The following is a 12,953-nucleotide window of genomic DNA, read 5'->3' on the forward strand; positions in this document are numbered from 1 at the left end:
GTGAAGTAATTGTGTTAGTCACTGTTTTGTGTATATAGAGCTGATTTTGTAACAAAGGTATTTTGTATATATAAAATATGTAGGAGTGATGTGGTAATGCAGGGATGGCACTTTAATGTAGGAGTGGCATGGTGACATGGGTGCTGACTCTGTAATGTCGGAGTGTGGAGGAAAAGGGTTAATTAGCTACGTGACTAGGGACAATGAACATTGCAAAGCAAAGTCCTTTGTGTGCAAATAGAAAACAGGAAGTGATAACTCTTGCGAGATAAGTTATGGGAAATCTGCAGTGACCAGAGAAACGGAAACTACTGTGCTGAGCTCTGCAAGACATTTTAACTTGTAAGTGCTCCTTTCACTCCAAGATTTTTTTTAGTGAATGGTAGCATATTGTTAGGGCATGGTAATGTTTCTACACAATGATTGGATATATTATAATAAATCTGCTGTTACTATGCAGAACTGTATAAAACGACGCTAGTGTTACAGGAGAATAGAGTCTGGAGCTCGTGGAGACTAGCCCTCTTTCTCTTTGGTACCAAGTAAAATGAAGGACCTGAAACGAAGCTCAGGAGTCGAGTATTCTTTTCACCTAAGGTCAAATTTTCAAGACAAGGATAGTGAGAGTAGGAATGAGGTGGAGGATAAATGCATGACTGAGAGATTGGGGCAGGGGGCAGGGATTCAAGTTTCTGGATCATTGGGACCTACAGGAGAGACTTTAAATTAGAATCGTTGGGTGGTGGGAATCAGTTTGAAGAGACTAGGGGAGAGGAGGTTAGTTCACAAATAGAGAAATCTAGTAGATAGTTTGTGAGGGAGAATAGGCAGGTGATAGAGAAGGGGAGTGCTCAGACCGAAGGTGTAAGGGAGAAAGAAGAAAAAGATAATAAAGTTGATCACTTTGTTAGGGATAAACAGAGAGGAAGAGGTAGAAAGATTCTTAAATGCACCTATTTTAATGCCAGGAGCATTGTAAGAAAGGCGGATGAGCTTAGAGCATGGATTGATACTTGGAAATATGATGCTGTAGCAATTAGTCAAACATGGTTGCAGGAGGGGTGTGATTGGCAACTAAATATTCCTGGATTTCTTTGCTTCAGGTGTGTTAGAATCGGAGGGGCAAGAGGAGGAGGTGTTGCATTGCTTGTCAGAGAAAATATTACAGCAATGCTCTGGCTGGATAGATTAGAGGGCTCATCTAGGGAGACTATTTGGGTGGAATTGAAGAATGGGAAAAGTGTAGTAACACTTATGGGGTGTATTATAGATCACCTAATGGGGAGCGAGATTGGAGGAGCAAATTTGTAAGGAGATAGCAGATATTTGTAGTAAGTACCAGGTTGTGATTGTGGGAGATTTTAATTTTCCAGACATAGACTGGGAAGCCCTTTTATGTAAAAGGGCTGGATGGTTTGGAGTTTGTAAAATGTGTGCATGATAGTTTCTTGCAGCAATCATTAGAGGTACTGACTAGAGAAGGGGCAGTGTTGGATCGCCTGTTAGGGAATGAGATAGGTCAGGTGACGGACATATGTGTTGGGGAGCACTTCGGGTCCAATGATCACAAAACCATTAGTTTCAATATAATTATGGAGAAGGATAGGACTGGACCCAGGGTTGAAATTTTTGATTGGAGAAAGGCTAACTTTGAGGAGATGTGAAAGGACTTAGAAGAAGTGGATTGGGACAATTTGTTTTATGGGAAGGATATAATAGAGAAATGGAGGTCATTTAAAGGTGAAATTTTGAGGGTACAGAATCTTTATGTTCCTGTTACGTTAAAAGGGAAGGTCAAAAGTTTGAAAGCACCATGGTTTTCAAGGGATATTGGAAACTTGGTTCGGAAAAAGAGAGAGATCTATAATAAATATAGGCAGCATGGAGTAAATGAGGTGCTCAAGGAATATAAAGAATGTAAAAAAGAATCTTAAGAATGAAATTAGAAAAGCTAAAAGAAGATACGAGGTTTCTTTGGCAAGTAAGGTGAAAATAAATCCGAAGGGTTTCTACAGTTATATAAATAGCAAAAGGATAGTGAGGGATAAAATTGGTCTCTTAGAGAATCAGAGTGGACAGCTATGTGTGGAGCCAAAAGAGATGGGGGAGATTTTGAACAATTTCTTTTCTTCGGTATTCACTAAAGAGAAGGATATTGAATTGTGTAATGTAAGGGAAACAAGTAGGGAAGTTAAGGAAACTATGACGATTAAAGAAGAGGAAGTACTGGCACTTTTAAGGAAAATAAAAGTGGATAAATCTCCAGGTCCTGACAGGATATTCCCTAGGACCTTGAGGGAAGTTGGTGTAGAAATAGCAGGGGCTCTGACAGAAATAATTCAAATGTCATTAGAAACGGGGATGGTGCTGGAGGATTGGCATATTGCTCATGTGGTTCCATTGCTTAAAAAGAGTTCTAAGAGTGATCCCAGCAATTATAGGCCTGTCAGTTTGATGTCAGTGGTGGGTAAATTAATGGAAAATATTCTTAGAGATGGTATATATAATTATCTGGATCGACAGGGTCTGATTAGAGAATAGTCAGCATGGATTTGTGCGTGGAAGGTCATGTTTGACAAATCTTATTGAATTTTTTGAAGAGGTTACGAGGAAAGTTGACGAGGGTAAAGCAGTGGATGTTTTACCCTATATGGACATCAGTAAGGCCTTTGACAAGGTTTGGCTTGAAGGTTAGTTAGGAAGGTTCAATCGTTAGGTATTGATATTGAATTAGTAAAATGGATTCAACAGTGGCTAGATGGGAGATGCCAGAGAGTAGTGGTGGATAACTGTTTGTCAGGTTGGAGGCCGGTGACTAGTCGTGTGCCTCAGGGATCTGTATTGGGTCCAATGTTGTTTGTCATATACATTAATGATCTAGATCATATATGTCAAACTCAAGGCCCGCAGGCCAAATCCGGGCTGCGGTGGAATTATCTTTGGCCCGCGAGATAATATCTAATTACTATTAAAGCTGGCCCCAGTAATCGAAGCGCCTATGACGTATGATATGGCTAATGCTGAATTTATTCAGGTACCAGGTTTTCAGGGTTTTTAGTGTTTATTCGGTTTCCCTGGTTTATTTCCTGAATATCATTAATTAATAATTTTTTTTTCTGTTAGAGCTGGCCCGCCGGTATATTGCATGCACCACTAATACTACAAATCCCACAATGCACTGCCAGTGCATTGCTCGCGCTTGCCTTACTCTCTCATCAGCATCCTTATGGCGCTAGTCACGTGTGCTCAACTTTCAGCTATCCCTCACCCCAAAAATGGCTGAACGAAAGGTGGACTTTGAAAACAGGGGTTTTCAAGGCAGGTGGGAGGCAGAGTATATGTTCGCAGATATAAAGGGCAAACCTGTTTGTCTTGTGTGCGGAGACGGTGTGGCTGTAATTAAAGAATATAACGTAAGACGACACTATGAAACGAAATACCACGACAAATGCAAGCATCTGGACAAGAAACAGAAGCTCCAGAAGGTAGAAGAGTTGAAAAGAAGTCTGGCGTCACAGCAGGCTATGTTCACAAAAGCCAAAACACAAAATGAGGCTGCTGTAAAGGCTAGTTTTATTGTGGCAGCAGAGATCGCTAAATCAGCCCGGCCCTTTACCGAGGGAGAATTTGTTAAAAACTGCATGATGAAAGTTTGCGACGACGTGTGCCCAGATAAAAGGCAAGCATTTTCAAATGTGAGCCTGAGCATAAACACCGTTGCTGACCGCGTACGTGAGCTTGCCACCAATCTACAACAACAACTGGTGGGAAAGGGAAGAGATTTCATCGCATATTCCCTTGCTGTGGATGAGAGCAGCGACACTTCTGATACTGCCCAATTGTCAATTTTCATTCGTGGAGTGGACTCAAGTCTGTGTGTAACAGAGGAACTTTTGGGATTAAGATCAATGCATGGCACAACTACTGGAAAAGATCTCTTTGAAGAGGTATCCAGATGTGTAAATATAATGAGGCTGCCTTGGGATAAACTTGTGGGACTGACGACAGATGGAGCGCCCGCGATGTGCGGTCAAAAGAGTGGATTGGTGGGCAGGATCCGGGAGAAGATGCGGGAGGAAAACGGCGCAGGTGAGCTGATAGCTTATCACTGCATCATACACCAGGAATCGTTGTGTGGCAAAGCCTTGAAAATGGAACATATAATGAGCACCATAACACGAGCAGTTAACTTCATAAGAGCCAAAGGTTTGAATCACCGCGAGTTCAAGTCGTTTCTGGAGGAGTTGGGTTCAGAATATAATGATATGCCCTATCACACAGAGGTGCGATGGTTAAGCCAAGGAAAAGTGCTGAAAAGATACTTCGAGTTGCGTGAGGAGATCTGGCAGTTCATGGAAAGCAAAGGGAAAGACACAACAGAGCTCCGGGATAAAAAGTTGCTTTGTGAAATGGCGTTTCTGTGTGACATCACGAGCCATCTCAATGCGCTCAACCTGCAGCTTCAGGGGCGGGGTCGTGTGATCACAGACATTTACGCTGCAGTGAGGGCTTTTAAAACCAAGCTGCGCCTGTGGGAGACGCAGATGCAGCAAGAAAACTTGAGCCATTTTCCGTGTTGCCAAACTATGAAAGAGCAGGTTTCTACCGCAGTGTTCCCACGTGCAAAGTTTGCTGAAAAACTTAGCATACTTGGTGCCGACTTCACACGGCGATTTGCCGACTTTGAAGCCCAAAAAAGCAGGTTTGAACTGCTCAGTAATCCATTTGCAGCTGATGTGGAAAGCGCACCAACCAACATACAAATGGAGCTGATTGAACTCCAATGCAGTGACACACTCAAGGCAAAGTATGACTCGGTGGGCGCTGCACAGTTTCTACGTTTCATTCCCGACACAATGCCCCAGCTGCGTACCCAAGCTGCTCAAATGCTCTCTATGTTTGGCAGCACATATCTGTGTGAACAACTGTTCTCTTTGATGAAGATAAACAAAACATCACACAGGAGTCGTCTTTCTGATGAACACCTTCACTCAATTCTGAGGATTTCCTCAGCTCAGAGCCTGACTCCAAACATTGATGAACTTGCATCCAAGATGAGATGCAAAGTATCTGGCTTAGACTAGTGTGAATCACAGAGTGTTGGCCTGTGGAAAAATGTTTTTATTAGAAATTACTCCGGAAAAGCTGTAGATAAAGCCATAAGAAATAAATGCAACTGATGTTTTATTTATTTAATGTTCAGTGTTGTTTTTGTAGACAATAACCTAAGCTTTGTTAGTTCCAGGTTAATATGTGTAATAAATTCATTTCAATAAGTTTTGCAATAAACGCTGAACCAGTCCGGCCCTCGACTTGTACCGATTTTTTAATTTTGGCCCAATGTGTATTTGAGTTTGACATCCCTGCTGGCACCGACCGAGCCATTACCTTCCCAGTGAATCACCTGGGCTGGACCTTCCAGCCCTGTTGCACTATAAAGGAAGCCGCGTGTGCTTGACCCGCTCTCTTTCTTGCTATATGCGAGGGACCACCCTGCTGTTGGTGAGTTGTGCATTGAATAGGGTTGGGAGAGATGGTACTCCCCAGGTGTTTGAAGTTGTAAACGTTCCGTAATTGTGTGTCATCGATGGTGATACATGGCTGTGACGGGGCGTTGTTAGGTGCAGGCTGCAGGAGGACCTCTGTTTTACCGAGGCTGATTGTCAAGCCGAACAATTTAGATGCGGCGGAGAATCTGCTGACCATTGTTTGTAGGTGGTCCTCTTGGTGCGCCATGAGTGCGCAGTCATCTGCAAAGAGCGCTTCTGTGAACAGCTTTCGGAGGATCTTTGTGTGTGATGCAAGGCGACGTAGGTCAAAGAGTGACCCGTCCAGGCGGTATTTGATATAAATGCCCAGGTTTAGGTCTTTGATGGCATGCAATAGTACTTGAGTGAAGAAAAGGTTGAAAAGTACTGGTGCAAGAACACAGCCCTGCTTAACGCCGTTGGAGATGCCAAATTTCTCGCTAGGTTCATCAGCTGAGAAAATCTCTCCATTCATGTTATCATGTAAGAGGCGTATGATACAACTTCAAATACCTGAGGAGTGCCATCTCCAGCGACGGTGCCCTTGATAAAGAAATCACGTCAAGAATCCAGAAAGCAAGCCAGGCACTGGGTCAATGTTCTGCAGCAGAAAGACATTCGCCTCTCCACTAAACTGAAGGTTTACAATGCTGTTGCAGCTTCATCACTTCTGTATGGCTGTGAATCCTGGACACTACATCACAGACATGTAAAACAGCTTGAACAATTCCACAATCGCGCTCTGCGATCAATTATGCAAATCCGCTGGCAAGACCGTATCTCCAACCTGACAGTCCTGGATCGAGCCAATTCCACAAGCATTGAAGCCAAGGTTTTGAAGGCTCAGCTCAGATGGACCGACCATGGTGATCCGCATGGAGGAGTCCAGAATGCTGCGTCAGTTGTTCTACGGAGAACTGGAGCAGGGCAGCCGTGCCCAAGGTCGCCCAAGGATGAGGTACAAGGACAACCTCAACTCAAACCTTAAGTGAGCCAAACTCCAGCCCCGCAACCTCGAACACACTGCTGCTGATCGGTCCAAGTGGCGCAATCTATGCTCCAAGGCAGCAAACAACTTTCAAGCCAACTGGCGCATGCAGCGCCTCAAGGCGAGTCAAGAAAGACACAGGAAGGCGTCCGCTCCTGCCCCAACAGGCGGTGTTCCTTGCCCCATCTGCAACCGCATCTGTGCTTCGGACTTCGGTCTCAGAAGTCATATGCGTGCCCACAGATGCTGACTGCGCAACACATTCGTCTTTCTCGGATTTCGAGAGACTACTACTACACTATACTCGGGTTGGGAGTGTGAGTATTGTCCCTAAGCAGAAGAGCCGTGCCCGCACAGAGTCGGGGGGGGGGGGGGGGGGTGGGCGAGTATCTTATTGACTTTTCCCTTGGTTTGTGTGTGTGTGTGTGTGTGTGTGTGTGTGTGCGCGCGCGCGTGAACTTTATTCCCACTCGATTTTATTAATTGTCCGCGTGTTTTATTGCCGATCCGACTACTGTAAATTGTATGCTTGTGCGTGTTGCTGCAGTTGCCATTTTCCCACGTTTGCCTTCTGTAAATAAAATCCTTCACTACCAAGGATGCGTGTCCAGAATCCTTGACCTTGAGACCGATCGAATCTGCTTCCTCACTTAAAACAACTGGCGCTGCGAGCAGAATCTCAGGAGTCTTGGTTGGACACAGGCGTGGGGAGGTGTTCTGGAACAGGAGCAAAAAAGCCAGTACGGGCACCGAGGATAGGATTCCCGGGTCGACCGACGAGAGAGAGCGGGACTTGAGCGCTTGGCCAGCCTGCTGGCGCACCACGGTAAACGGGTGGACTGGTCCGAGCAGTTGAACCCACGTGGCGAGAAACTGGGACACCACGTGGTCTCCCTCCTTAAGAAGTCGCGGTTCCCCAAAGCCAAAAGGAGTCTTTTGGCTGTTCGCGTCCCTCCTGAGACGCCGGGTTAGGTTTTCTGGCCAGATCCAGCATTTATGCGACCAGAAAGACAGGGAGTTGGAAGAGCTCCGGCAGCGCTGCTCCACGCTGCAAGAGGCAGTACGAGCTGCCCAGACTCGAACCAACGATCTCGAGGTTACGGGGACTGAAGTCACCTGCAGACTAATATAGCTGAAGCAGGCGTGGGCAACCCGCCGGTCTGGCTGGCAGCCAGACCCGCTAAAAATTCGAGCCCTGGTCCAGCGCCGTGACAAGCTGGATGCGTGGCTGGGGTCGGGTATATATGGCTAAACAGTGACGAGGAGGGGGTGCCCGAGGAGCCAAGGTCCCACAACCGCCCTCCCCCCTATACACCTGAACCCCTGCACGCTCGACCCGTCACCACGCGATCCCAGATCCACCTCAGAGAGTGGGGGAATGTCGCAAGGAGGCATGCCAGTGGTCCCTTCGAGACCACCGAGACCCGAGATTTCTCCCCAAAGGAGCTAACCCAGCTGTTGGATCGGTACCGCCAACGGCCGGGCGGGCTCCTGGCCGCGTGGCTGCTCCGGCTGTGGGATGAGGGGGCCCCCAACGTGAGCCTCATCAAGAGGCGGGCGCGCTGGGGAGCCTCTCTGACCAACAAAGTATCAACAATGCCCTACGGGCGTCACAGCCAGAGATCCGGGAAGGCAATATCCTTTGCAGTGTACTTTCTGTTTCCTACCCTGTGGGATCGGGTGGTGACCGCTATGAGGGTCCGATACCTCACCCTCCTGGACTGGGATCTACACGGGCGCCCGCAAGTGAGGACACCCGGGTTGTTAGAGAGTGGGCGCTGGTCAATGGCATCTACCAGGGAGACTCCGACCGTAATGTTTAGAAAATACACAGGTGACCGGTGCCCTAACAGAATACCTGGTCACCACCGTACGCCCCGATTTAAAGTCAATGTTCCTGCCCCTCATGCCACCAGCTAACGGGAGGACTCTGCGGGATGCCATCACCCTCCTGGAAGGGCTTGAGTATATGCAGCGGGGGGCACTCACCCAGGTCCGTAGGACAGAGGCAAGGGCTGGAAACACAAACCCTTCCCGCTTTACGCGCAGGCAGCTGTACATGGACCTGTTGCGCGCAGGGGTGGACCGCGACAGTATAAACGGGACCCCCAACCCTGACCTCTACGCCCTGTGGAAGGAGCTTTGTGGGGAGGAAAACAGGCCAGGGAAAAAAACAACGCCCGCCCTGGGATCAAGCCCGACACAGCGGGCGCCCCCAACAATCGGACCATGCGGCCAGCCCACGCCGGTACTAACTCTCCCTCTGCCCGTCTCACACCCGAAACTGTCTGTCCTACCCTCAAGAAAGAGTTCAGAGAGCTGCTGAGACAGGAAATATCCCATCTTCACCAACAGGGCAATTCACCTACCGGGTGGCAGACTTCCACCCCCTCCCATAGGATGAAGGCCAGGGCCCACGGCGCATTTACTCCATCGCCTTCTCGGGCCTGGGGGACCCGAAGCCACATAGACCCGTTGCTGTATATTGGGGAAAGGGAAACGTACAGAGGTGGATGACCCTCGTCGACACGGGTGCCCAACACACCATCATCCCGGGCAAACCAGCCGGATGGAAGGGCACCTAGATGCAGGTAGAGGGCTCTACATCAAATTCAGCTTTCCCCAGAGGACCCACTCACACATTACATAGATGATATCCTCCTGCAAGGTCTATCTGAGACCGTCATCTCAGAGGCTCTTGATATGTTAATCTCCTCCCTTAGGGGACGTGGCTGCGCAATTTACATTGAAAAGGTACAAGGCCCCGGGCAGAATATCATGTTCCTCGCGATTCACTGGCACGCAGACATTCCCGAGACTGCCAAAAACAAAATTTTAAACTTTGGTGTCCCCTCAAATAAAACGGACACCCAGAGATTGGTCAACCTCCTAGGCTACTGGCGGCAGCATATACCTCACCCTACCATGCATCTCAGACCACTCTACAGGATCTCCCGCAAGAAAGACACATTCCTATGGGGGCCCGAGCGACAAGCTGCTGAGCAAGCCGCGGAACAAGCACTGCCGCTTGCTCCCCGCCAGGCAGGTGTCCCTTTTCAATTGCAGGTTTCTTCAGTCACCGAAAGGAGCCTCCGGCAGAAGACCCAAGGGCGCAGAGTTGCGCTCGGTTTCTGGACCAAGTCTCTACCTGAAGTTGCCTGCACCACAGCCCATTCGACCGCCCGCTGCTGGCCTGTTACCTGGCGCTCCTCGCCACTGAACACCAAACAGAAACCGACCCTGTAGTCCTTCGCTCCCACCTGCCCATAGTGCGGTGGGTCAAGTCCCACGATTCCACCCACAAAGAGGGTCCTGCCCAGAGCTCCTCCATAGTAAAGTGGAAGTGGTATATCGCGGACCGGGCCGACCTCGGTCAAGAAGGGGTCAGTCGCCTCCACGAACAGATTATGTCATTCCCGCAGTCCTTGGACCCAGCCCCAGATATACCCAAAATCCGGCCCTCCCCTGTGTTCTGGGGCCAACCATTCGACCCACTCGAGCCTGATCACAAATTTCATGCCAGGTTCACAGACGGATCCAGCTGCTGGAAAGCGGCAACGCCGTATTGAAAGGCGGCGGCACTTCATTCCGCCACGGGCAAAATTTTAACCACAGAGGTAGCGGATGGGTCCAGCCAATTTGCCGAGCTGGCGGAATTGGCCCTTACCCTGCGGGATACCACCGGCCGAGTCCACATTTACACCGACTCTTGGGCAGCGGCTAACGGTGTGGATGGCCCAGTGGCATGAGATGGGGTGGGAAATTCATGGACGCCCCCTTTGGGGACAGCAGCACAGGCGGTTCATTTGGGACCAGGCTGCCCACAGAAAAATTTCAGTCCAACACGTGAATGCCCATACCCAGAGAAACACTGGCGAAACAATACATAACGCTGCTGTGGGCCAGGCTGCCCAGATATGCCGCGCCACCACTTCCCCACCAGAAACCGACCTCAGTGCGCAAGCTGCGTGGGCGCACCGCAAAGTTGGCCATCGAGGGGCTGACAGTACACGGCGTTGGGCAGAGCAATTCGGGGTCGCCCTCACGCTAGATCAATGTAAGACCTCTGTTGCCATCTGCCCCATGTGCCAACAGATAAGACCACGGGGCTGGCCGACAGGGCCGCCGGGTCACATTCGTCGCAGCACGGGAGCGGGTCGCGTATGGCAGATTAACTATATTAGACCGCTCCCACGCCAAAGTGAAAAGCAGTATGCCCTGTCGATGGTGGACACATACTCTGGTCTCCTGGTGGCGGTGCCCTGTAAGAGGGCCGAGCAAAAGAACACCATCAAGGGATTACAGTACCTCTGCTCCATCTATGGAGTCCCGTGGGAGATAGATTCCGATCAGGGCTCTCACTTTGCTGGGGCCAAAGTTGGGCTGCTGAGGTGGGGATTTTCTGGCTGTTCCATATACCCTATTACCCACAGGCATCGGGATTAATTGAGAGGATGAACAGGTTTAAAGAAAAAATTCGCACGCTGACACCCTCTCGCACACTGCAGGGGAGGTTGAGCTTGCTACAGCAGGCCGTTGACCAGTTAAATACACGGCCCATCGGCCAGGGTGGGTCCCCACCTTCCCTCCATCTGGCACATTCCCCATCCCCCGACAGAGGACCAGGGTAGAGTGTGGATACGACGGCCACAAGGTCCCCCCCACCCCCACCAAGGGGATTTCGCGCGCTGTCCAGTTGACACCCGTTGGTTCGCGATTCCGCGTAAAAGTGACTTCTCTTGTCTACATACCCGACACCAAACCTGACGAGAATGTGTCTGTTCCTCACTCCCCCCACCCCCTACAGAACAATGGCGTTACTCCAGTCAACCCTCCCGGTCACCGCGATGATCAGCTTCGGGACAGCTGCCAACACCTTCCTCAGGGTCGCTTACGAGTTCGCCAGCAGCACCAACAGATCGGACTGCCGGATTGGCATGCGCAAGCTGATGACACCCCGCCACTCACGCCGATCCCGCTGGTCTCTGAAATAAACCTTTACACAGACTGTTTGCACCTGTGGCTTTTGGTATATCTGTTGTTTTTTTTTTTGGGGAGGGGGTGCTAATGGCAGTCCCCCACCACTCCCCTCACCACTACATAACATCTCTTCCAGCGAAACCCGATGGGGTGTGATGTGCTTCAGGAACTGGTATTTCCCTCCCTACAATTTGACCTCCCTCCGAGTCCCGACCCTCAGGGTTATCTCTCAGCCAGTGAGCAGACCCAGGGAATGTTGGTGCAGGCTCCGAAATGAGCACAGTTCCAACCTTTCAGTTGGCCACAGCGACTGTGAGCGAGACTGGTATCCGGGCGCTCCAGTGACCACTGCCGATGGTGCCGCTAAACTGGGGGCTCATGTGGTACATGTGGTGTCCTTTATCCATCCCCCGAACGACCTGTGTGAGCACCCGGCGTACTGCGGTCATCGGGACAAGAGGGCCATTACGGAGGCGGAGAGGTTCTGGCTGATAGCCTTTCCCGGATATGGAACGGTCCGATTGTCCCGTGAGGTGATCCAGATGACCAGTGTGCTAGAGGCGTTGGCCAAAGAAACGGCAGTGGCTCTACAACACACCGAAGATGCCCTCACCCGAACGGCGTCAGAGCTGGCGGCCGTCAGGATGGTCGCCCTGCGGAATCGACTGGCCCGGGATTACAGACAGACGGACAGACAGACTTACTTTATTGATCCCGAGGGAAATTGGGTTTCGTTGCAGCCGCACCACAAAGAATAGTGAAGAAATATTGCAATATAAACCATAAATAATTAAATAATAATAAGTTAATCATGCCAAGTGGAAAAAATAAGTCCAGGACCCGCCTATTGGCTCAGGGTGTCTGACACTCCGAGGGAGGAGTTGTAAAGTTTGATGGCCACAGGTAGGAATGACTTCCTATGACGTTCAGTGTTACATCTCAGTGGAATGAGTCTCTGGCTGAATGTACTCCTGTGCCTAACCTGCTCGCGGCTGATGCAGTGACTGGTAAGGAGTGCTGCACGTTTATCCCTGACGAGTCGAGTAACATCACCCACTTGGCTGCTCACATTCGGGACTCTGTGGCTGAAATTCAAAAATCAAGGGACCAGCTCCTCCAGCACGACACCTCATGGGGACACTGGTGACCGTTTATGTCCCTGGGGGGATGGTGGGCAACTGTCATCCACTGGTCGATTACATAGGACACAATGAGAAGGACTGTAAGATATCTTAATGGAAGTCTTACACTGTACTTCTAAGCTTAATGCTAATTGTGACTATATAGAAATAAAAAAAGGCATACGTGCTGTGAATAATTTGGCAAGCACAACATAATACTGTGCACACACAGCGATGATAACGAGAATGAGTGCTTGACGAGTGGAGTGAGTTCCGAGGGGTGGACTGTATTGGAGGGGCCGTGACTGTCACGTGACAACACTTTCCTATTACCTG

The 12,953-nt window shown here is 49.6% G+C and overlaps 1 protein-coding gene and 1 long non-coding RNA gene across 2 annotated transcripts; both read left to right on the top strand.

The window, feature by feature from the left end:
* Positions 1-251: 251 nt before the first annotated feature.
* On the top strand, positions 252-11,528 carry LOC140729939 (uncharacterized). The gene is made up of 2 exons (XR_012099435.1): positions 252-342; positions 11,324-11,528. It is a non-coding gene; the product is annotated as an uncharacterized lncRNA (long non-coding RNA).
* Positions 3,209-5,129, top strand: LOC140729937 (general transcription factor II-I repeat domain-containing protein 2-like). The gene has a single exon (XM_073050108.1). The coding sequence runs from the start codon at positions 3,276-3,278 to the stop codon at positions 5,082-5,084; it is 1,809 nt and encodes a 602-aa protein (XP_072906209.1). The 5' UTR covers positions 3,209-3,275; the 3' UTR covers positions 5,085-5,129.
* Positions 11,529-12,953: the final 1,425 nt, after the last annotated feature.

The sequence above is a fragment of the Hemitrygon akajei genome, chromosome 7, assembly GCF_048418815.1.
Source record: "Hemitrygon akajei chromosome 7, sHemAka1.3, whole genome shotgun sequence".
Lineage (NCBI taxonomy): Eukaryota > Metazoa > Chordata > Chondrichthyes > Myliobatiformes > Dasyatidae > Hemitrygon > Hemitrygon akajei.